The following is a 26,511-nucleotide window of genomic DNA, read 5'->3' as shown; positions in this document are numbered from 1 at the left end:
TGCCTGAAATTTTTACTTTTATCTAGTACACGAGAGGAGAAATTAGACTGAATTTAATTGCAGACCAGTTTGCCACAATTATTCAATTGAACCTGGTTTCTGCAGAAAACCTTATTTAGACCCTCTCGTGACACTTTTCATCTTAGCTGGAAAAATTCTCTGTGAACAGTCATTGCACCACAGGCAGCACTTACCGATCTCTGAGGACTGATTCAAGAGCGTGTTATATATAACTTGTCAAAGCCAAGACAAATTCTCAGTGATAGGAAGCAAACATTAACCCACCGGCAATCTTTTATTCTGCAGAAGAGAGCACTTTCTCTCTGGACTCCTATGTTAGCACACAGTGCATCTTAGCCATACAACACATGATTAAAGTGGCCACTTAATGGCATTGCACATAATTATTATCTTTAGCCTTATATAGTGCTTACAGTCTTATGCACTTCAAAACACATACTTTATTTCTGGATAATTAGCCCAGTGCATTTAACAATTTAATCAATAATGTTTTGACTTTTACTTACATTCATCACATAGTCAAAACTTTAGTTTGGTCACCTACCCCCCTTAGAGAGACTGCATTTACTCAGTTGGGGGGGCAAAGGTGACATTTCTCTCCTTTATCATTCCAACTTGCCTTGAACTTCTGTCTACATAATCCACACATACCAGCTTGGGAAAGGGGTTTAGAGGTGTCATTGGACAGCGAGGAGTGGGCTGCTATTAGCCTCTGAAAAGGGTCATGCTTCTATTAGTATTGCCATCCTAGAGACCTCATACAAGATCTACTCCCATTGGTACTAAACTCCACTCCATTTTCCGCAGTACTTTCAACTTGTGTTGGCGGCAGTGAGGGGAGACTGGTACTTTCTTTCACACCTGGTACCCTGTCATTCAGCAACTGTTTGGACGCTGACCACTACAGTCATGGGACTATTAACTCTCATAAGCCTAGGCAGTAGGGTTACCACCTTTTTATTTTCAGTACCTGAGCCTGATGACCATGCACCCCTCTGTGCATACCATAGGAACATTGGCCCTCATTCCGAGTTGTTCGCTCGTTATTTTTCTTCGCATCGCAGCGATTTTCCGCTAATTGTGCATGCGCAATGTTCGCACTGCGACTGCGCCAAGTAAATTTGCTAAGAAGTTTGGTATTTTACTCACGGCATTACGAGGTTTATTCTTCGTTCTGGTGATCGGAGTGTGATTGACAGGAAGTGGGTGTTTCTGGGCGGAAACTGGCCGTTTTATGGGAGTGTGTGAAAAAACGCTGCCTTTTCTGGGAAAAACGCGGGAGTGTCTGAAGAAACGGGGGAGTGTCTGGGCGAACGCTGGGTGTGTTTGTGACGTCAAACCTGGAACGAAACTGACTGAACTGATCGCAGTGGCAGAGTAAGTCCCGAGCTACTCAGAAACTGCTAAGAAATTTCTATTCGCAATTTTGAGAATCTTTCGTTCGCAATTTTGATAAGCTAAGATTCACTCCCAGTAGGCGGCGGCTTAGCGTGTGCAATGCTGCTAAAAGCAGCTTGCGAGCGAACAACTCGGAATGAGGGCCATAATCCAGAATTCGGTGTAACCATACCCCCCAGTAACCGTTGGCCCTGAGCCAGGGCCGTATCTAGGTGTGTGCCAATGGTGCCTTGCCCACTGCGCAAATGCACTGAGGGCTCACCATCTGACAGCACACAGCTAACCCGCACAGCCGCTATCTCCAGTCCGACTCACTCCCGCTAGTGTCTGTCTCCCGTCTCTCTGTTGCTGCAAGGGAGTCAGGAGCGCTGCCTAGGGCCGGCTCAGTATGCGGGCAGCGGCGGGCAATCAGGGTGATTATCTGTGGCATTGCCACTGCAATCACCCCGCCAGCGCAATCTAATCTGACGGCGCCTGTCGTCTCTACCAACAACTCCTCAGCATCCTCTCATCTCTTTACAATCAGACTTATGGCCCTTTAAATAATGTGTGTGTGGACATTCTGGACTTGTACAATGTGTCATCTGTCCTAACACTGAAAATCAGAAAATGGAAATGATTTTATCTTGTGCTTATGATCCTGCTGTCCTGTCTGACACCCCCATGTTATAACTCTGCCTGGGTAGTTTTAGTTGGCGTGGATCCCAAAACATTTGGTATGCAGAAAATATTATATCAACTGAGATAAGCAGTATGGTTTCCAAAAACACAGGAACCTGTAATGATTAACAATATAGCGGGAACACCCACCCATCCCTTGTCCTCACATATGCTTTGAACTCGTTGTTATAACATTTGTTTATAAGATATCCTGTCAATGACAAAATCACTGTTTAACTAAGCAGAAGGCATATGACCGCTTCACTGCAATGTAGAAAATGGTTTGACTATTTCTATATTTTGAATGTCAATATTTTCAATATCTTTATTGTATTCAATGCAAATGAATTGATGTTTTTCTTATGTCACTGAATCTGACGTTACTCGAGCGTTGGAATGTATAGAAATGATACAAATATTTGCATTGCCATATCTACCCTTAAGGCTGTTATTACATGGTAGGTTTAGGACCCCACAGCTCCTAGCAGAAATGGAGCAACCAATCAGGCGCTGTCTATCATTTTCTAAAAGGCAATAGATAAATGATAGATGGCTTCTGATTGATTGCTATGTTCAACATCACCAATTCTCTGTTTTAGACGCTTTAGTAAAATTACTAAGGTGCGCAGGTGTGACAGGGAAATAGTTTTTTCCCTTTGCTGCAATGTGTCATTGGGATACAACACTTGCAGGGCTGTAAGTGGAATACATGGGATATTTCGGGGAAAAAAGGTAGAAAAAGGTCTACTGTATGAAGTTCTGTAAATCAATAAAAACATGTTTTTAAATAAGATAGGATTATTTTATAACGTCATTGTATAAATGTGACTAGCATTTTGAAGTAATGTCACTTTTTAGTCCAATATTTCATATTCTATTTTTACTTCAGTTACGTAAATGTTCCCTACTGTGTTTTTGCAGGAATCTTCAGTGTGGGACTTGCTGGTGGGTACTTTTTCCACCATATTTAATTACAATTTGTTTCCGAATTGTGATGTCAAGGGAGGGTGAATGACCAGAGTGGTATTTTGCTCCCTGCTGATACATTTGATAGGACGTGTATCAATTACAATCCTTGGTAGTTCACATGAGGGAGGTGGGGGATAACCAGAAGATTTCTGTAAGAATTATTGCAGGAGAGGACTTCCCATTAATCTAACTAGAGCTTGTAATATAACCCCCATACACACACATTTCCTACATAGTTCCAACAAAACCGGGTTGTTGTTTTTTGTGGGGTTTTTTACATTTTGGATGAAGCGAGGTATAGTAGTGTGATAATTACCTTTCCTTTTCCCCCTAAATGCTGTTCTTTACACTGTACTGTAGGATATGCAAGGGCATCAAATATGTTAAACTTCTGTGTGTCATCACACACACAGAGCGAAGAGAGCCTGGTAATAAATTTGACCCCAAAAAGCTAATTCTGCAATTGGAACATAAACAACCTGTGCCAGATACATTTTGTGCCATGTTGATTTAATTTTTATTATTAAATCTGTATACATTTTAGTTTCATATCACTATGGTTTGATTTAGAGCTGAATGTAAAATATGTCCTATTTGTGAATGTACAAATATGTGTCTGTTAGTGCTTCCTTATCTATTTTAAGTTACGTGCATCTTAAGATACATGCATCATGTGAATGCAACACAGTCATCATCATCTTCATCAGCTCAAAAACCACAGCCATCATGCTTAGGCGCATCATTTGTTCTCAATATGGTATATAGGTGGTATTTTAGAGTTGATCGCAGCCAGCAACTTTTTGCTGACGCTGCGATCAACTAGTCCACGCCTATGGGGGAGTGTATTTTAGCTTAGCAGGGCTGCAATTGCTTGTGCAGTCCTGCTAAGCTAAAAAACATGACTAGCCCTGGACATACATACCCTGTGCGACGATCTCTGCGATGCTGGAGCCGGCTTTGACGTCAGACATCCGCCCTCCGTTCTCCTGGACACGCCTGCGTTTTCCTTACCACTCCCCGAAAATGGCTGGCAACAGTCCGGATCCGCCCAGGAACGCATTCTTTCTGTCAATCTTCTTGCGGTCGGCTCTGCGACCGCTTTCTTCGTAGGACATGACGTAACCCGGCGACCCCTGTCGCTGGGCAACGACGCTTGTGTGCAGTGCGCCCACCGCGCATGCGCATTCCAGATCCATTCGCATCGCAGCGACAAACCGCTGCGTGCGAACGGGTCGGAATGACCCCCATAGTTCAGAGATATGTGTCACCTAAAATAAGATGCCTCTCTTACGGGAATACTTAACTTGCATGCACGTACTGTCTGACACCTGTGGATAAATGCCCTCATCTGCCTCCCCAGGCGAAAGGGATAGTACATGTCAGATACTTGTAAATATAAACACAGGACAAAATGATGTATGCAAATATACTGTATTTATGTACAAATCTGGATCACCCTCTGTAGCCAATATGTCTGTGTGTCGCAGGAACTGGTGCGATTCTATCCATTTAACCTGTAGAATTAGGGCCTAATCCAGACTTGACCGCAGCAGCAACATTTTTCTCTAATGGACAAAACCTTGGGGGTAATTCCAAGTTGATCGCAGCAGGAATTTTTTTAGCAGTTGGGCAAAACCATGTGCACTGCAGGGGAGGCAGATATAACATTTGCAGAGAGAGTTAGATTTGGGTGGGTTATTTTGTTTCTGTGCAGGGTAAATACTGGCTGCTTTATTTTTACACTGCAATTTAGATTGCAGATTGAACACACCACACCCAAATCTATCTCTCTCTGCACATGTTATATCTGCCCCTCCTGCAGTGCACATGGGCCCTCATTCCGAGTTGTTCGCTCGCAAGCGGATTTTAGCAGCATTGCACACGCTAAGCCGCCGCCTACTGGGAGTGAATCTTAGCATCTTAAAATTGCGAACGATGTATTCGCAATATTGCGATTACACACCTCGTAGCAGTTTCTGAGTAGCTCCAGACTTACTCGGCATCTGCGATCAGTTCAGTGCTTGGCGTTCCTGGTTTGACGTCACAAACACACCCAGCGTTCGCCCAGACACTCCTCCGTTTCTCCGGCCACTCCTGCGTTTTTTCCGGAAACGGTAGCGTTTTTTCCCACACGCCCATAAAACGGCCTGTTTCCGGCCAGTAACACCCATTTCCTGTCAATCACATTACGATCGCCAGAACGATGAAAAAGCCGTGAGTAAAATTCCTAACTACATAGCAAATTTACTTGGCGCAGTCGCAGTGCGGACATTGCGCATGCGCATTAAGCGGAAAATCGCTGCGATGCGAAGATTTTTACCGAGCGAACAACTCGGAATGAGGGCCATGGTTTTGCCCAATTGCTAACAAACTTGAAGCTGCGATCAACTCAGAATTACCCCCATGTGCACTGCAGGGGGGGCAGATGTAACATGTGCAGAGAGAGTTAGATTTGGGTGGGTTATTTTGTTTCTGTGCAGGGTAATACTGGCTGCTTTATTTTTACACTGCAATTTAGATTTCCGTTTAACACACCCCACCCAAATCTAAGGGGGTAATTCAGATCTGATTGCTGCTGTGTGTTTCCGCACAGCGAGCAATCAGATCCTAACTGCACATGCGTATGCACCTCAATGTGCACGCGCGTTGAACGACAACAACGGGCATCGCCGGTCAGTGACGGGATGGTGGGAAAAATCCGATCGCACCCACTTGTGGGTGGCGACTGCACAAAGTGGATTTTTGCAGCTCAGCTACACATGCACAGCGAATTTATACTCCCCCAGTAGGCGGCGACTATCTGATCACAGGACAGCAAAAAACGCAGCCCAGCGATCAGATCTGAATCTGGCCCAAACTCTCTCTGCACATGTTATATCTGCCCCACCTACAGTCGGGGCTGCCAAGAGAAATTCTGGGCCCCGGTACAACAACTTTCTGGGCCCCCCTGCACCCTCCTTTTTGGGGACATGTCTAGCATATGAGAAGCACCCACTCACAGGAACATGGCATGCCCCTCAGCTGGGGCAGTAGAGAGCCTGTCTGGGCCAAGGTACTTTTCAGGGGGCATGGCCTAATCACGGGAGGCATAGCCCTGGGCCCCTCCAACAGACCTGGGCTCAGGTAATTTGTACCCTTTCCCCTCCTCTCTCGGCGCCACTGCCTGCAGTGCACATGGTTTTGACCATTAGAGAAAAACTTTGCTGCTGCGATCAGGTCTGAATTAGGCCCTCAAATCGGCAATAATAATTTAAAAGGCAAAACTAAACTGATCTTGCCTTTTAAATTGGTGCCTTAGATCTACAAGCTGAATCGCCATAATCATGCCAGTTCCTGCAGCACGCAGACTATTACAGTACATAGGAGAGATTATAGGTAGCTTTATGGAGAGGTCATTTCAATTTCTTTTTAAATGTAGAAATATTTTACTGAAACCAGGAGAGATCCTTATTGAATTTTATTCCTTGAGTTTAAAGAAATTGATGAAGGTGTCTTGCAGTAATACAAGCTGTATCTATATGATATTGCTGTCAATATTTAAGTACTTTGGAATAGCTAATAGCTATGAAGCAGAAATTCCCAAGAGAGACACATTAAGGCACAAAGCCACGAAGTAACGGAAGAGTAAAAGAATAATAATAAAAAAAAAAAATGCTGTCGGCAAAAGAAAATGAGGAAAGGCTCTGGAATGACAGGGAACCCATCCAGAACGGCTTGAGTAGGGTGGGCAGGAAGGAGCAGGAAAACTCCAAGGCTGCAGGCCAGCCCACTAAAGCATCTAAAGCAGATGGTAGGAAATATTCAGGAAGTCCTCTGTAGCAGTGTCTTAGCAAGACAGGTTTAGCAAGAGTTGCACAGGGGTCTGGGAGTGTCGCTCTAGGATGTCTATCACAGCAGAGTTCAGATGTGGCTTGTTTTTGCAGAGCAGTTTAAATGGTCGTTGGTGTCAAAGATCATACTGAAGACAATTTAATTTGAAAACAAAACAACACTCTGCTTTCCTACTACCTGTGTCCAAATCTTAGTCCCTTGATATACATGAACTTTTAAAGGATTTTGTGGACTGAGCCAAATGATACGTTGACACAAACAGGGCTGTCAGCAATTATTGTATACAGTGTAATGGTTATGTATGACATGCAGACTCCCAATGCTATTAGCTGTAATAAAGCTATATGCACACTAGCATATTCTCCTGGAGGGTGGTATTCATGTGACCGACGGTCGGGAGACCGACGGTCACATGACCTCCTCTAGCATCCCGACCCCCACTATCCCGATGGTCGGCATGCCGACCAACAGAGACTATTTCCACTCGTGGGTGTCCACGACACCCATAGAGTGGGAATAGAACCCGTGGCGACCGTAGGTCGCCACCGAGCCCGCAGTGTGGCGAGCGCAGCGAGCCCGCAAGGGGCTTGCTGCACTCGCCTCTCCCCGCCGGGATCCCGGCGTCGGTAAGCTGACCGGCGGTCAGGAGACCGCCGGTCAGCCATACTACACCCCTCTTGGAATGTCTGGGAGACCACCAAATATTGGGGAGTTCATGCAGACTCCCAAAAGATCAGGCCAGTCTCCCGCATGCAGTCCACATCCTGGTGACATGGGCAAGAAGAGGGCATGATGATATGATTCTTAGTGAATCATGTGATTTTTGTGTCACCCCCTCTGCAAGATTTGCAAAGTTGCGGATGTAAGACCATGATATTGTGGTACATCTTTCGCCACACTTGTCGTCTGCATCATCCCTTCGGACGGTAAGTATGAACTTATTATATGGGCAGCACGGATGGTGTAATTTTTAGAATTACTTCCTCGCAGCACTGAGGTCATAGGTTAGATTCCAACCATAGACTTAAATGTGTGGAGTTTGTATATTCTCCCTGTACTTGAGTGGGTTTCCTCTGGGTACTCCAGTTTCCCACAATCCAAAAATATACTATACTAGTAGGTTAATTGCCTCCAAACAAAGTTAATACTAGCGTAAATGTGTGTGCGGAATATAGGGCGTAATTCAGATCTGATCGCTGCTGTGCGTTTTCACACAGCGGGCGATCAGACCAGAGCTGCACAAGCATCTGAGCCGCAATGCGCAGGTGCGTTGGACGGCTACAACGGGTATCAGTGGTCAGCGACGGGATGGTGCGAAGGATCAATTTGCACGGGCATTTGCAAGGTGATTGAGAGGAAGAGGCCGTTTGTGGGTGGCAATGACCATTTTTAGGGAGTGTCTGGAAAAACGCAGAAGGGCTCAAGCGTTTTCAGGAGAGAGGGTGTCTGACATCAGGTCCAGCCCCCATTAGCAGGGTTCAATCGCACTGGAAGAGTAAGTCCTGGGCTGCGCACACACTGCACAAACAGCTCAGCTACACATGCGACCGCACACTTGCACAGCTAAAATATACTTCCCCTGTAGGCAGCGACTATCTGATCGCAGGGCAGCAAAAAACGCAGCCCAGCGATCAGAGCTGAATTAGGCTCTCAGATTGTAAGCTCCAGTGGGGCAAGGACTGAGGGGAATGGCCAAATATTCTCTGTAAAACGCTGCAGAATATACATTATATAAATCACTGGTAATAAATTAATAATTATGCTAAGTATAGTCGTGCTGCTTCCTTTAATCTTGGGAGCACATACAAATTTACATCTAGGTACGTATACATAAACCAGTTTTTCATATTTAAAATTTAGTATAAAATATTCAAAAGCACTTTGAGAATGGCATTTGCAGTATTTGCATATAGAGATGAATTTGTAGACTGCATAATATACTGAAGTGGCATCTACACAAGAGGAAGTATAGGGCCTGATTCAGAGATGTACATTAATTTGATGTTACACACATCTCCAATGTATTAAGATCTGACATGCACAGAAGCCGCACTGCGCATGTGCAGAGCTGGGGATGCAGTGTTGCTCACATTGCCCCAAAGCCAGGAGAGGATTGACATGCTGCTGGCGTTTTGAAGGCAGAGTTACAGAAAATGAGGGCACCTCAGCCCCATGTTCCTGGCATGCCGAACTAAGAGGCTGCATCCTTAGTCACCCCTGCACCCACCATAGTTACGCCCATTGCAATTACCCTCATAACACTTCAGTTCTCAGTTTGTGTAGAGTTTAATGTCTCCATGTTTGTGTGGATTTCAGGGCCTGAATCAGAAGTTTATGCAATGGTGATATTGTGTGATTAACGTCCGACTGCACGTGTCGTGTTTGCACTATGCATGAGCCGTGGTACCTTAGCGATGTCGTTCACAGTGAGGATTTATTCACAAAGTGATTAACAGTCAGGAACCATTTGGGAGTGGTAGCAAATATGCAGGCGTGTTGCAGCCAGTTTTGGTGCATCTCCCGGCTCACAACTACAAATCTGTATGCACAACATAGAGCGCCAGCACCTCAATTCCCATGGCCATGTTGCACCTCCACATGGTTATTTAGGGAGACGTTTATCAAAGGATCATCGAATGTTGCTGCGTATTTGTACACAGTTTCTTAGATTTACATACATTTCCAGGTGTCTACAGCACTAGCATATTTCCGCCAATGAGATCGCAGCTGTGAGTGCATTAACATACATCTCTGAATTAAGCCCTTCAGCAGAATGCTCCGGTTTCCTGCCAAACCAAAAGCATACTAGTAGATTAATTGGCTGCTGACTAAAATGTAAGCTTCCTATTTTTGACATGGTGAAAAGCAGTAATTATTATTTTTAGAACAAATGGAACATACTGCAAAAGTTAGAGAAGCATGGGCTGTTTCCAGATTGCCAACTTCAAACATGCAAAAGTGGGAGTCATTACTAGATTTGCACATGTTTTGCCTGTTTAACATAAATCGAGCTAAATTTACTAAAGCTGATATCCTATTATGTGCGGTGAGTTACCGCGCGGTGATAACAGGCTTTTTAGCCCGATAACGCTATTGGGCTATCCTATTACAGTCCATTTTTTACCATGTGGTAACTCACTCACTATTACCCGATTAACACATGGGATCCGTGAAAACATCGCGGACCCATGTGTTCGGGTCCGATAAAAGGTTGCCGGGGGCTAGTTTTCGGGGATTCTGCTTTGTATTCCTGAGGCACGTGAAGCATAATTCCCTATACGTGCCGGCTTCCGGGGCTAATAGGATAGCCTCTTTGGAATCCTTTAGCTGCAGTAACATAGCACAGCTAATAGGATATTGGCTCATGCGTCAATTTTGCCACATCGCCAGTGGTTTTTACCTTCATACCACTATATTGCCACTGTATTGCTTGCCCTAGTGGTTAACATTACTGTCTCACAGCCCTGAGGTCATGAGTTCAGTTCCTGACCAAGGTCCTGATTCCGAGGTGGATGCAGTTCGTACAGCAGTTGTGTCTTTGTATGCAGCTGCTGTACAAAATATGCAAAAACAGCAGGAGTCATCTTGAATAGATAGACGCCTCCTGCATGCATGTGTGATTCACTGCTGCGTCCGAAGCTGCAGCGTCAGCTCACTTGCATGCACTTATGCCATTTGCATAACTCTCAGGTTATGCAGGATGGCCGGGCTGTTCATTCTGCTAGGGCCAGGGAAGATGCATGCCCAGGTGTCCTACCACTGGAGATGTATGCAAACCATCGGGTTTATGTACATCGCCGAATCAGGCCCCAAGGCTTTTTCTGTGTATAGTTGTATGTGTCCCTTTCAGTCTCCTCCAGCTGCTGTTGTGTTTTACCACACTCCAAAAACATACTGGTAAGTTGATTTACATCTGACAAAAAAATAACCATAGAGTGTGTGTCAGTGTGTGTCTGTGTGTTAGGGAACATTGGGTGAGATCTATCAAATCTTGTAGAGAGATAAAGTAGCAACCAAGCAGCATCTGACATTTTTTTAACACATCCTGTAAAATGACAGTTACAAGCTGATTGGTTGGTACTTTATTTCTCTCCAAGATTTGCTAACTCTCCCCCATATATTGCAAGCTCAATTGGAGCAGGGACTGATATGAATGACTAATTCTCTAAAGTGCTGCTACAGAATATATACTACCCCTTGATGAAGTCCTAAGGACGAAACGTGTTGGGTTTCCCCTCACTGATCTCCTGCACTAAGATAAGATCTACCTACTGATTCCTATACTCTGCTCATTGTTTTAATATGTCTTAATTTTTTATTATATTATTATTATTTTTTGTAACGAGCTTAAATAAACTGTTATACTTTTAAACCCGCCCCTCCCCCCTTTTTTTTTAGATAGATTTTGTCTTATTTAACTATATAAATACATTTACACCAGTGGTCGATGATGCCCCTATAATAATATAAAACTGTTAATAACTGTATCTGGCCAATCAGAAGGCGAGGACAATACACTTCATTAAGTATTGATTAAGGAGGCAAATAACAATAATTCTCTGATGTGAGCAATATCATTTTATTAATGTGTTATGGTGCTAAATGAATGTTTCATTTAATTTTATTAAATGTTCAATATTAATTATTCATTGGTGTAGAAAAAAAAGGATGATGGGGAACGGTTCTCATTGTATGGCTGTATAAATGGTGCCACATTATAACATAATAAATGTAACCCTGATCTGCAAGAGCACTGCTCAGCTAATTTTGCCTGTTGCCTTTGAAGACAGACAGACTACAGCATTTTGCCTTGATTATTAACTGTAGTGGCTGTTGAGGTCAGAAATTCCCTTTTATGTTAAATATTTAAATATGACCGTTTAGAAAGGAAAGCGTTGTAAAACTATATCTGTCATCACATTAACATATTGAAAATAGTTGCTATTGGAAGGATAGCAATTATAAGTCTTACATTTGCTAACGCTAATCGATACTTGGGAATAATTGCATCTCAAACATTGATGCTGCTTGCTTTTAAAGCATAGTCCTGATGTTTTTGGGCTCGGAGGCAGCAGAGCAGAGTGCAGAGGCAGCTGCAGTAAGAAGCGCATACATTTGTGATTCAAATTGTTGGCTGCACAGCCAGGTAGTGTGAAAAGGATAGTCAAGTGGCTGTTAAGTTCATTGCTGCCAATTACTAACAATCAGGGAGGGGCTTTAAGGCTTGTTCAGTATAATAAGCCCAGTTTGTCTTGTTTCGTGGGTTACTGCTGAAGAGGTTGCAGCTGCACAGATTCAAATAGCCTCAGAACTACAGTAATTATGAAGCAATCCTTTTTTTTTTTTGCTCTGGAAACCATATATACAAATAGTAACTGTTTAAATACTGGCATATATATGGGTTACAATATCTTATCTGGAATGTATGTTTTACTGCATAGATGCTGTATACTTTAGAGTAGTATTCTTGTATTTTGTTTAGAATTACATTTTTTGATTATCCATTCATCCATGGCATGTCAGTACGATTGCTTTTATTGTCATGTATTGCTTGAATACAGTTTTAGAAACTGAGCTGTCAATTGCTTATATCCAAAATGTAAAAATGGTCCTTGGAGTAAACTTTTATTGATCCAGCTGCTATATTAAATTATGAAAATAACATCGATTCTACAAATAAGTTTTACAGTGAGAATCATATATACTAAGAAAAGGCTTATTAGGGGTGTATTCAATTGTAGTCATAACTGCCGTCTTGTCAGAAAGATGGCAGTGTCCGACTTTTTCGGTCGGAAACTGTTCCAACCTATTCAATTTGGCTGCCGTTTTCCGACAAGTAATAGCTGCAGATCCATGTGTTTTGACGGAATTGCGGCCAAATCCAACAGGTTTTAGCCCCGTTTCTGACAATGTCAATCCGACTTTTAAAAAAAGTCGGATTGGCAGTGTTGGGAACGACCAAATCCTGGGCCTAATTCAGAGCTGATCGCAGCAACAAATTTGTTAGCAGTTGGGTAAAACCATGTGCACTGCAGGGCGGGCAGATATAACATGTGCAGAGAGAGTAAGATTTGGGTGGGTTATATTGTTTCTGTGCAGGGTAAATACTGGCTGCTTTATTATTACACTGCAATTTAGATTTCAGTTTGAACACACCCCACCCAAATCGAACTCTCTCTCTCTGCACATGTTATATCTGCCTCCCCTGAAGTGCACATGGTTTTGCCCAACTGCTAACAAATTTGCTGCTGTGATCAACTCTGAATTACCCCCCCTGTCTGATTTGACCGCTAATTGAATACTCAAATGTTGGATCCTTTCGGAAATGATCCGACATCAATTGAATATACCCCACAGAGGACAGCTGGGAGCATAACATAGAAGTAAACAGCCGGTGGATCAGGACCCGAAGTGGGGTACCGGAATCATGTTTTGGGGCCCTCTTATTGTCAGATATGTACATTTTTTTGCATACTGACTATTTTGGTATAATGGCACGTGGACACTTTCCAGCTTATTAGAGGTTCATCTACGTCCTTCCCAAGCAGGTATGCTCTTCATTATAGCTTTTGTACTAGCAGAAAAGTGATTAATAGTTAACCCTGTGCAGTCAGACAGCAAGGTTAATAGAGTAATTCATTATCAGAGTAAGGAAATCTCATCAGTGACGAGCACAATTAGCCAGTCGTGAATTAACCTGAAATATCATCTTTTGGTTGTTGCTCTTATGTAACAATGCTGGTAAAGTGAGCACATTTTCAAGGGAGTGTAGCTGCAGTGGGGCATTTGGGATATCTCACTTTGGTTGGGGGATATGTGAGGACACTGCAAAATATAATTCATTTGTCAATATAACTAGTTGTAGATTTACAGTTAGTTTGCATCAATGAATAAAAGTTAAAAGCTTATCTGTGGGAGGGCATGGCTTAGCCAGCAAGCTGAGAGGACGTGATTTTTGGGAGCTCCTGCTAGCCCTACACTTTTGGCAAATTACCTACACTATTTGGGGCTCCCGCTACCCCCACTATCTCCAGATATCAACCCCCAGCGTATGTGATTGAGGGGCTGCAGCTACGGAGCTGGGGGGCTCTTTTAAGGGTCCCTGCGGGTTGTGGCCTTCCCCTCACTGTGAAGCCGGGGACTGTAGTGTGTGTCTCCCCCCAGACTGGGTGCTCGGCTGAGTGGACCTTCTCTGCAGTGGAGTTCTGGTGCAGGGGCGCCTTCCCCCGCAACGAGAGCTGCACAAAGCCTCCAAACTGATTTCTCAAGTCGCCTTTTTTAAGCCTTCTCCTTATCGTAACAAGTCTCAGGAGACGGGTTCCTGCGTCCGGAACGACCCCCTCGCCTACGTTTTCATCTCCTATGGTGACCGCATCCTCAACTCATAACTCCCCTTCCTCGCCACATTTGGAGGATAACGAAGCCTTAACAGTAGGCAACATGAAGCTTCTGTTACACCAGTTTAAGGACAAAGTGGCATCAGAATTTCGGGCCATGTTGCAATCCTGCCAGAGCTCTCTTGAGGATTTGGGCGAGAGAACCGGTCAGCTGGAAACAAAAATGGGTGAGGTGGTGGGCTCTCATAATACCCTCATCGACTCTCATGATACCTTTGAGGGGGAAGTAGCTGCCTTGCGGGATAAAGTAGCGGCTATGGAAGATTGCTCGCGAAGAAACAACCTTAAGCTCAGGGGGGTCCCCGAATCAGTTTCTAATAGTTGCCATCATGACTATACTATTGAGGTTTTCAAGAAACTCCTACCTTCTGTCACCTCATCGAATTTGATATTAGACCGTATTCATAGGGTTCCAAGGGTCACAGTGCTCCCGAGGGGTTGTCGAGGGATGTCATAATGAGAGTCCACTTCTTCCACATTAAAGAGTCCCTGCTCAAGGTGGCTAGACCTTCTTCTGACACAGCAGAGGCGTTAGGCTCGCTTCAACTCTTTGGGGACCTATCGCAGTATACCCTTACCAAAAGATGCTCTTTTCAACCAGTCACCGTGGCTCTTAGGAAAGCTGGCATCGTTTATAGGTGGGGCTTCCCCACGCACCTACTAATTTCTAGAGAAGGTTCTACTATTGCCGTGTCTTCAGTAGAGGACGGTATGAGACTTCTTCATAAATGGAATTTAGGGGGAGATCACGGGACCAGCTCTCCTGACCGCTGACTCCAGCAGGACTGGTCGACGGTTGAGAAATAGGGCCTCGCCTTTGATGCATTTCTTTTCCAAGAACGACCTCCATGGGGCTGGTGCTGTCTTTTCATAATGTCTTGCTACGAGGGTTGCTATGGACATTGCCTTTGCTGATTACCATCATTGAGTTCTTATTTTTCTTTTTTTTTCCCTGTTCTGATCATTTATGCATTGTTTAACATTACATTTTAGGAGCTAGGTATACGCAATATGTTTTATATTGATATCTTCGTTTTAGGCACTATGATAATTCGTTAGCTCTAGAACTCAGTATTCTGCTCAAGATAGCATGTTTATGTTGCCTTGCCCTTATTTGTTCTCTATGCCGTGTGACCATATGGTTACCAAGTTCTGTATTTTTCGGTTATTTGATTGCGGGGAGGTTGGCCACTAACCTCTCTATTTTGTAGTGTGAGGCACTGGATGTTTTGATGCCTTACTATGACTCTGTGGGGTATATTTACTAAGCTCCCGATTTTGACCGAGTTGGTATTTTTTCTTCAAAGTGTCATCTCGGGAATTTACTAAACACAAATCTCGGCAGTGATGAGGGCATTCGTATTTTTTTTGAAGGCAAAAAAAAAAAATACGAATGAATACACCATCGGTCAAACACGCCTGTTATTTTATACAACTCAGTAATTTACAAAAAAATCGTATTCACAATCACTGCCGGCAATAGCCAAACACTGCCGGGAAAAAGTACAAATCGTAAAAAAAAGCAGTTTTCAAACAGACCTGCTTTTTTTAACCATATTCTGATAGGCATGCACGGATCAGTGAGATCCGTGCATGTTTATCAGTGGGAAGGGGTGTGAAAGAGTTAAAAATCCGGAAAAAAAATTGCGTGGGGGTCTTCCCCTCCTATGCATAACCAGCCTCGGGCTCTTTGAGCCGGTCCTGGTTGTAAAAATACGGGGGGAAAATAGACTTAGGTTCCCCTATATTAAAACAACCAGCACCAGGCTCTGCGCCTGGTCCTGGTGCAAAAAATATGGGGGACAAAAAATGTAGGGGTCCCCCGTATTTTTAACACCAGCACTGGGCTCCACTAGTCAGAGAGATAAAGCCACACCCGGGGGACACTTTTATATTGGTCCCTGCGGCCCTGGCATTAAATCCCCAACCAGTCACTCCTGGCCGGGGTACCCTGGAGGATTGGGGACCCCTTAAATCAAGTGATCCCCCCTCCAGCCACCCAAGGACCAGGGGTTGAGCCCAAGGCTGCCCCCCCCCCCCCCCCCCCATCCAAGGGCAGTGGATGGGAGGCTGATAGCCTTTTGTGTAAAAAAATAGTTTTGTTTTTTGTAGCAGAACTACAAGTCCCAGCAAGCCTCCCCCACAAGCTGGTACATGGAGAAGAACCACAAGTACCAGCATGCGTGGGGGGGGAACGGGCCTGCTGGTACCTGTAGTTCTACTACAAAAAAAACACCCAAATAAAAACATAACACACACACCGTGATAGTAAAATTTTATTAAACATACATGCACACTTACATACATACATACATACTTACCTATGTTGACACGAAGCACTCGGTCCTCTTCTCCAGTAGAATCCAGGGGTACCTGTAAAATACGCTTTTTGTCCCCCCGTATTTTTTGCACCAGGACCAGGCGCAGAGCCCGGTGCTGGTTGTTTAAATATAGGGAAACCCCAGTTAATTTTTCCCCCGTATTTTTACAGCCAGGACCGGCTCAAAGAGCACAAGGCTGGTTATGCATAGGAGGGGGGACCCCACGCAAAAAAAATTTCTGATTTTTAACTCTTTCTTCACCTAATATACACAATGAAGCCCTGCACGGATCTCACAGATCCGATCGGGATTCATTGTGTTAAGCCCGGCAGTGTTTTACTGATCACTCCCGTAAAACACTGCCTGGCATTACGAATTACATCGGCATCGGAAAAAACGAAAATGCAGAATACGACAGTTTAGTAAATGAGTCGTTAAAAACCCCAAAAAGTTGCAAATTCACACATTCGATGTTATTCGTTTAATCTCCCTCTAAATCCCGTCAATTACGAATCTTAGTAAATATACCCCCGTATCTTTACGGGGTCTGCTTTTTCCTTTTCTTTTCTGTTGTTTCTTCCTTTTCTCCCTCTGTTTGTTTCCCTTTTGTGTCTTGTCTTCCCAATGTTTATTGCTCTGATGTGTTAGAGTGTTCAGGATACGGTAGTATTTTTCACTGTACCTGTTGGTATAATCTGTCAGCTCGCCCCCCAGTTACTCAGCTATAGTTAAGTTATTATCACTGAATGTTAAGGGATTGAATTCCTCACAGAAGCGTAAGTTAGCACTGTCCTACTTCTATAAACTAAAGGCGAATGTAGTAGCTATTCAGGAAACTCACTTTGGGAAACTAGATCCCCCAAAATTTAACGATAGCCGATTCCCTACCTGCTATATGGCTAATGGCCCCTCAAAAAAGGCTGGTGTTGCGATACTATTCTCTCTAAACTGTCCTTTTAACTTAGAATCCCAAATAGTAGACCCCGATGGTCGGTATCTTATATTAATAGGTCGACTCGAGAATACTGCGGTTACCTTGGTCTCATGTTATGCGCCGAACTCTGGGCAGCTTGCGTTCTGCAGGAAATTATGTTCCCTAATACAGAATCAAGCTAAAGGGGCCATTATAATATTGGGGGATTTTAACATGGTTGTAGACCCCTCTATGGACAGATCCAGACCCATTAGAACTACCTCATCTAGGATTAGGACTGCTCCTGATAAGAACGCTGGTTTTTGCCACTTACTCGAGGAGTATGATTTCTACAATGTGTGGAGGACTAAACATCCTACGGTTAGGGACTATTCTTTTTACTCCCATGTACACTCCTCGTACTCTAGAATTGACCTTTTGCTGACTGATAAGAAGTCGTTAGCGACTATTAGGAAAGTAACCATTCTGCCGATGTCTTGGTCTGACCACTCCCCATTATTGGTAGTATGGGACCCGGGTGCCCGTAAGGTATCTCCAGGCCCCCGGAGGCTGGGGAATTTCTTACTTAGCCATCCAGAAGCATTTCTCGTCATACAACGTTCTATACAGTTGTATCTAGATATTAACAAGCCAGAGGACACCTCGATCTTTAACAACTGGTGCTCTCTTAAAGCAGTAGTACGGGGATCGGCAATTCAGGCAGCTTCACGGCTCAAACGCTCTCAAAATGCTGAACGCTTGTTGGCTGAAAGTGGAGCTGCCAGACTTGAATTGGTGCATAAGGCTAATCCACAAAATAGAAATGTTTTTAAACTTTTGCTTGTTACTAGGGAGAAGGTGAATGTTTTCTCTCTTCGGGAGGTGCAACGTAATATTGTGCGCCTGAACCAGAGATTTTATATATTTGGTAATAAAGCAGGTCGACTTTTGGCCCGGAATTTACGAGGTAGACGAGCTAAAGCTAGAATTCATTATATCTGTTCCTCCACTGGCTCCAGAGTATGTGACCCTTATGATATCGCAATCACCTTTGCAGAGTATTATTCCCAACTGTACAGTTTACAGTCGGACCCAGCTACTCCCCAGCACTTGGAGGCTGAAATTCAGTCTTTTCTGAATAAAATCTCCCTCCCGATGCTGGACTCCGCAACCTGCCTGTCCCTTAGTTCTCCTTGGACCTTAAAGGAACTAGAAGCAGCTATTGATGATCTCCCGAGAGATAAAGCGCCTGGTCCTAATGGCTTCCCATACAATTTCTATAAAACATACAAAGCTGACTTGGCCCCAGTACTGTTGTCCGTTTTTAATGAGGCTTCAGATGTGGGGCGGTTTCCAAAGGAAATGCTTGAAGCACAAATAGTTGCTATCCCTAAATTAGGTAAACCTCCTACATCTGTCCAAAATTACCGTCCTATAGCTCTGTTAAACACAGACATAAAGCTTTTTGTGCAGCTAATCGCCTCTGCCCGCTATTACCATCTCTCATAGCTGCAGATCAGGTTGGCTTTGTCCCAGGCAGGCAGGCCCCGGGCAACACTCGGAGAGTTTATAACGCCATGGAGTATTGCAATGTACATAAAACGCCCCTTTTGATTCTTTCATTGGACGCAGAAAAGGCGTTCGACAGACTCCATTGGGGATATCTGCGATCTGTTCTCAGTAAATTTGGATTTTTTTGGGAGGTTTTTGGACTCTATCTTTGCTTTGTACTCCACTTCCTCTGCAAGGGTGTTTGTTAATGGGTATCTGTCAGGTGGGTTTACTATATCGAATAGCACTAGACAGGGTTGCCCCTTGTCACCCCTCATTTTTACTTTGGCTATCGAGCCCCTGGCAGAGACTATTAGGTCTGATGCAACAGTCACAGGTCCCGAGATAGGGGGATTGAATCACAAGATCAGTTTATTCGCTGATGACATCTTGCTCTGTTTGACCCATCCTGACACCTCCCTTCCAGCCCTACATAATATCCTGGATATATATTCTAGTATATCTTACTATAAATTAAATACTTATAAAACGGAAGCCCTACCGTTTCATACTCCGCTACAAACATTGACTTTGCTAAAGGACAGATACAGATATGCTTGGCAAGTGAGATCTATTAAATATTTGGGTATTCACCTCTCGCTAGATAGAGATCTATATGATTGCAATTATACACCCTTATTAAGCGCATTTGAAAAATTTATTAAAGAATGGTCCCTTCACGAAATTTCTTGGCTAGGACGTATCTCTGCAACCAAGATGATACTGCTCCCAAAACTCCTCTACTTGTTCAGGGCTATCCCTTGTAGATTCCCCAAACCTCTTAGTGTACGAGCTAACAAAATCTTTTCTCACTTTATTTGGAAAGGGTCTAAACCTCGCATTGCTCGGCAGGTTTTGACTTTACCAAAGAATGCTGGTGGTGTAGCTTATCCTAGTTTGGAGGCATACCACTCCGCCTGTCTTCTCAGCCGGGCTCGGGACTGGTTCACCACGCACAACCCTAAACCATGGGTCCTTATTGAATGGTCTTTTTTGGGATTGATTGACATAAGGGATCTCTTCTTGCTGCCTATTCACGGTGTTCCAAAATGGCAGGGCGATTAGAAGTACCTTAAAGCTTTGGCATTCAGTGGTAGCGTCTGACCCAACTATCTCGCTGCCAGCAGCGGACCTGACTGTTAGAACTATCGCCAGTATCATCCCTAATCTCGCGCTTGAAGCATGGATAGATGCAGGGATTGTGAATCTGAAGGATCTCTGCTCGGAAGGAAGTTTAGTGCCCTTCTCTAGTTTACAATCCCATTTCGGTATACCAAAACATGACTTCTTTAAATACTTACAAATACGCCATTGGCTGTATTCTTGTGCTGGAGCGTTGAGAGGTCCCATTCCCATCCCTGCTCCTTTATACTCTAGACTGTCCTCCCCTGGTCATAGAGGTGGGATTTCTAAATGGTATCAGTATAGTGTTCTTCTGACTAAGGTGGTCATTTCGAGTTGTTCGCTCGTTGACGTTTTTCGCAACGCAGCGAATAGGTGGAAAATGCGCATGGTATACAGTGCGCATGCGCTAAGTTATTTAACACAAAACTTAGTAGATTTGCTGGAGTTCGTGCGGCGCTTTTCAGTCACACTGCTGATTGGTGAGTGATTGACAGGAAAGGGGCGTTTCTGGGAGGTAACTGAGCGTTTTTCCGGGAGTGTGCTACAAAACGCAGGCGTGCCAGGGAAAAACGCAGGAGTGGCTGGAGAAACGGGGGAGTGGCTGGCCGAACGCAGGGTGTGTTTGTGACGTCAAACCAGGATCTAAACGGACTGAGGTGATCGCAATCTAGGAGTAGGTCTGGAGCTACTCAGAAACTGCTTGAAAATTTTTAGTAGCAATTCTGCTAATCTTTCGTTTGCTATTCTGCTATGCTAAGATACACTCCCAGAGGGCGGCGGCCTAGCGTTGGCAATGCTGCTAAAAGCAGCTAGCGAGCGAACAGCACGGAATGACCACCTAAAACGGGTAAGACTCCTTCACAGCTTAAATGGGAACGGGATCTTTCCATTGTTTTCCGAGAGGATGAGTGGGACACTATCTCCTTAATGTGTTTCAAAATTTCTAAATGTCTCCAACATTCCAAAATGTTTTATAAATTGTGTCACAGGGCGTACTTCACTCCGCAGCGGCTTCATAGCATTTGGCCCTCGATGTCCCAACTCTGCTGGAAAAATTGTGGACATGTGGGCAATATTTTACATACTTTCTGGGAGTGCCCGATCTTGGGGCCGCTGTGGACGGAAGTGTTCTCTCTTATGCGGGAAGTGCTAGATATAGAGGTGCCACTGAATCCCATGTTTGCCTTATTTCACTATTCAACACATGCCCTACTGAATAGTGATAGATATGTGGCTGGTCATATCCTCATATCCACTAAGGCGGCAATAGGTCAACTGTGGAAATCGCAGTCAATACCCACCATCCAAACTATTATTAATAATACCCACAAGCATTTCTTGTTTGAAACAGCAGGAGGTGTGTATTCTATATCGCCTCCCCCAGTGCAAAGAAATTGGATGAAATGGAGGGAATTTCGGGAACGGCAGGGTCATACCATACTTCTTAATGATCCCACAGATTTGTTGCAATTACACTCCCCACAGTCTGATACTGACTTATTGTAACAGCTATTCCTCTTCTGCCTCCTTATACCAATGCCTGGTTATGCTGCTCCTACGAACACAAATATTGTAGACTTTTACTTTTGTCTTTTCGTTTCCCCTTATGTGTCGTTATCATGTACTTTTTCTTATCTTTCTGCTTGCACTATTTGATGTTTTCTTTGTTTTGCTTCTGTTATGTATTTTATTTGTTTGTTGCCAAGATTAGAAGTACACAATTGGCGAATTGAGCACTCTGCTCTAGTGTTGCTGTATTATGTAGACTTCTGTCACTTACTCAATTCTGTTATTTTTTGGACATTGTATGTGAAATGTGCTATTACTCTTGTTTTTTGTTTATCTGAAACTTAATAAAAACTATCTAAAAAAAAAAAAAAAGCTTATCTGTAGTATTAAAGCGATCTCCAAAAACAACTTTTATCACTGGGGAGACCTAAGGAAAATGAAATGGTTAACAACAAAATAATGACACAGTGCTTTTAGTAATCTATACCCCTTTTTCAGTCCTGCTAATCACAACCCAGAACATGGCTAAGTGGAAATAGCTTCCAAAAAAAAAAAAGACTCCATCCTGGATAGCGACCAGGGTTGAACACGGGAAGGACCCGGGTTTAGGGGCAGGGTAAATGGGTAATCCAGGTCATCCAACCCGGGTCCCATTTATAGCATGGGGTTTGGGTAAAAATGGAATGGTGTCTGTGACAGCTGTCACTGGGGAGGGAGAGATTACAGTTTACCCATTTAGTGCTGCCCTTTCGGTTTTTACCCTATCCCCACTTCATACTGGGAAGCTGTAATCTCTCCTTGCCTATACCCCTGGTAACAGCTGTGACAGACACCCTCACGGACGGGACAACCCCCCTTCCCCCGCCTCGCGGCATGTCGACGGTTTTGAATGTGAATCTGGATTTCCTGGTGCTTGGAGATGTCATGTGTGTGCAGTGTAAACAGCGCCGACCTGGGAATAACTCGGGTCGGAGCCGCAGTGTGAAAGGGGTCTGTCTCAGGTCTGATCATGTTCCATATCCCTGGTCGGACCCAGGATTTTTGTGGAAAAGTGGTATAAGGAAGTCTACATACAATGTCAAATGTTTTAACTCCAGTCTAGTGTAACAAAAAAAAGCAATGAGTCCCAGACATTACTCTATAAGAGAGGTTACAAGGATGGGAAGTCTGACCTCTCTGTGTCACATATATCTTGTGTACCGCTCCCCTATAGAGTGTAAGCTCTCGTCAGCAGGTCCTCTTCCCTCGTGTACTCTTCCTTTCCTTATTTATGCCATTATGTACCCCTCTTGCTGTGTCTCTAACCTGTCTGCTGCACTGATTATGTGGTTATGGTGACTGTATATGCATAGCTATTGACTGCCATGTTTAGAAAGTTTTGAATCCTACAATGTTCTGCTTTGTTTGTACTAGGGGGCCGATTCAGATCTGATCGCTGCTGTGCGTTTGCGATCAAGCCTGAACTGCGCATGCACCGCAATGCGCAGGTGCGACGGTCCGCAGCGATGGGATGGTGTGAAAATTCCCATCGCACCGGCGAATGCAAGGAGATTGACAGGAAGAGGGCGTTTGTGGGTGGCAACTGACCGTTTTTGAGTAGTGTCTGGAAAAATGCAGGATGTACCAGGTGTTTGGAGGTAGGGTTTCTGACGTCAGCTCCAGCCCCGATCATCGCACTGGAAGAGTAAGAATTGGGCTGCGCAGAGACTGCACAAAATTAGTTTGTGCAGTCTCTCCAACACATCCGAACGCACACATACACAGCGATTTCCCCCTCCCTCTGTAGGCGGTGACTATCTGATCACAGGGATGCAAAAAACGCACCCTAGCGATCAGGTCTGAATTACCCCCTATATGTCAGTGGTACCCAAAATTTCTTGCTTCATGGCACCCTTAGTGTCTCAGCAGTTTCGTTCACAGCACTCGTACGCCAAAAGAAAAAACTAACAGATCTACTAATTAAATAGTTAGGTACAAAAAAATGAATTTACAATTCAATTTAATGTTACAGAAAGGAGCAGAGACGCATTGCCGCACTTAGATATGCGGTCCTTGTACTACATGGACGTGTGCTGTCTTTCTCCAGCTAAAAGCAGCAAGTAGCTTGTAGTCCAGGATTCAAACTCGCCAGCCCATATCATTTGATATGGAATCAGTAGACCTGCCACTTGCCCGTGGCACCTGTATAAGACCTCTACAACACTCAGTTTGGGAAGCGCTGCTGTAATTGTAAATCATTTTATGGGTGTGGTATGATATGTTGACATTCATCATATACTGTATATAGTGATGGAATGTCAACTTCTCTTTCTTGGTTGCCCAGCGGTCACTTACCCCTGCTGATAGACAGTTGACCAGTTTTCTTCAGATATCCTCATCTCACTTCATTTATCCATCCATCCTTCCATCTATCCATCCATCCCCATCAAAGAGGTTCTCTTTCATATTGGGTAAACTTTTATTTTTGTAAACTTTTTTTGTTGTTCCAGATGATGATGAACATGAATGGATAATTCAAACCTGTCGCAAGGGATGGGATGAGATTGTTGGATACAGACCTAAATACTAGCACTGCCGTCAGATGTTTTCCGGAACAGCTCACCTGCAATGTTCATAGAAGCACAAACCATTTACCAGATAATGAATGCCATTCTGTAAAATGCATTTGAATACATCAAGCAAATGACAATGTTAGATTTTATTCTATTGTCCCCTACATATTTTTTTCGAATTGTTTAAAAAAAAAAAAAAGGGGTCACTGTCTTTTGTTCTGAGATCAGTCATACAAAAATATACATTTTATCAGTAGTGTGTTTATGTATAATTATGTATATGGGTGCATCATAGTTCACATTTTGTATTTATCTACAATAGCTTTTAGGGGTTACCATGCAGGATAAAGCCAGATATTAAATAAAAGCATATGTAACCGCTTCAGTGTTAAGGATGAGTTACACTTGCCCTGAGCACTGCAAGTGTTCAAAAGGACGGTGGGGTCTGTAACATACCTAAATGTCATGTGTCTCTCCCCTTACCCTGTGTTATGCACACCAGTGCCTGCAGGAAAGTACTGGTGTCAGAACTGTTATGCACTCCAGTGTCTGCAGGAATGTACTGGTGTTTGAACTGTTATGCAAAACAAATGGACTCACAGACAACCTGGGGAATATGACATAACGTACACAGAAGGTGATAGGGTAACAAAATACACACAAAGTGAACAGAGAAGCCCAGAGGCTAAGGAACTGGGTATCTCCCTTGTATTAGAACTGCTCAGATGGAATAAGCAAGATGTTGTGTTTTAATACGTAGAGAACCCGAAATGCTGTTGCTAAGGGCAACAGCAAAACCCTAAAGGGTTACCAACGGGTGTGGCAGTAAACTCCTTGGTCAGAGATGGAATGATAGACACAAGGAGAGTCTCCACAATCCTGATTCTCACTTGCAGTGCACAGGTTTTAGCTTACTGCCACTAAACTGACCCCTGACACCTAGCACAGTGAGACAGGATTAGACAGGCAAGTCTTAGAATACAGCCGCAAACTTGCTAAGTTCACAGAGTAGTAACAGAACCCCAGCAAGCTAAACGACTGACTCCAGTCTTACTGCTAGGTCTGGATTGGCAGAGTGTAATACCAAATCCCCAGGCCTAGTTGCAGTAAGCAACAAACAAATACAAAGCTACACAGTACTGGCTAACTTTCATGAACTGACTAACCAACAAAGATTCAGCAGCATCTGCTTACCCTGAAAAGAGGCCTTATAAAGCAGGTGCTGTCCACGCCCCACTCAGACCTCACAGACTGTGAGCACAAAAACCAGCACCGGATCCCCTGCCGTGCACAGAGCCTATAACCACTGCACAGCAAAAGACCCGAACCGGAGTATCAGCTGCGCTCAGGTTACTCCACTAGCACTTGTCTCCCGGTTGCCATGACGACGTGGCAGCACAGGGCAGGAGACCCTAACACCCTGCTGCTTGTTGGTTTTGGGAGGTGGTAAGGCTTGTTGTCAAGCCGGATACACAATGATGTCCACCACTTAACTGACAATTTTTCCCTTCAAAACTGTTAATAACATTGTTTTTTAAAATTTATTTTGTTTAATAAAGTTTAAAAAGTATTTTTCACAATATTTAAACATTATATTATGCACATCTGCAGAATGGATCTCCTCATCAAAAAAGGGGGGACAGGGTGGGACGGCGCAGTCGCATGAAATCTGACCATGCCAGTAAAGTAATTAAGATAGAGCCCTCTTACCAGTAGTCTACACTAAATAGGTAAAATCCCGGGAATATGGTGGAGTTCACTAAAATTGCATCCTGAAATGAGTCCCCTGTTTAAAATGGTGTGACCTCTTAGTGGTTACTGTCTGCTGGTCACCAGACAATAACACCCTGCACTGCAGAAATAGTAGTAGAGACAGATTTTGTACGGTAGTACTGAATGTGCCTTTTCTACCCCATCACTTGCGGATACCATCACTTAATAGTTATTGTCTGGTGCTCACAATGTTGATCACAAAGGACAATAACACCCTATAGTACAGAAGTGTTAAAAAGTTTAGAAATAGTAAGGTTCTAATTCCTAGATCTCCCCCATCCAGGCTTCAATCAGCTCAGATGTGCTATAATTTAATAAGGCATGTCTAATTTTTCATTTCTGCAGCGGGGTACACGGTGTTCCACAGGGAATACATCGGGATGTAGAGTTGGATCTTGATCCAGAGGTACCAACAGGCTAAAGCTTTAGACTGTCCCAGGATGCATTGATGGTCCACCTCTATAACACAGCCTCCATGCACTGTGAGCTCA

The 26,511-nt window shown here is 43.9% G+C and overlaps 1 protein-coding gene across 1 annotated transcript in view; it reads left to right on the top strand.

The window, feature by feature from the left end:
• MORN5 (MORN repeat containing 5) overlaps positions 1-24,503 on the top strand; it is a 139,987-nt gene extending 115,484 nt beyond the window's left edge. Inside the window, exon 5 of the mRNA XM_063936939.1 lies at positions 24,185-24,503. Coding sequence (XP_063793009.1) covers positions 24,185-24,264 — 80 coding nt within the window. The 3' untranslated portion in view covers positions 24,265-24,503. The remainder of the gene's footprint in view (positions 1-24,184) is intronic.
• Positions 24,504-26,511: the final 2,008 nt, after the last annotated feature.

Source organism: Pseudophryne corroboree, chromosome 8 (genome assembly GCF_028390025.1).
Source record: "Pseudophryne corroboree isolate aPseCor3 chromosome 8, aPseCor3.hap2, whole genome shotgun sequence".
In the NCBI taxonomy this organism is placed as follows: Eukaryota; Metazoa; Chordata; class Amphibia; order Anura; family Myobatrachidae; genus Pseudophryne; species Pseudophryne corroboree.
The sequence above is the reverse complement of the archived record's forward strand: the minus strand, read 5'-3'. Positions and strand labels throughout refer to the sequence as shown.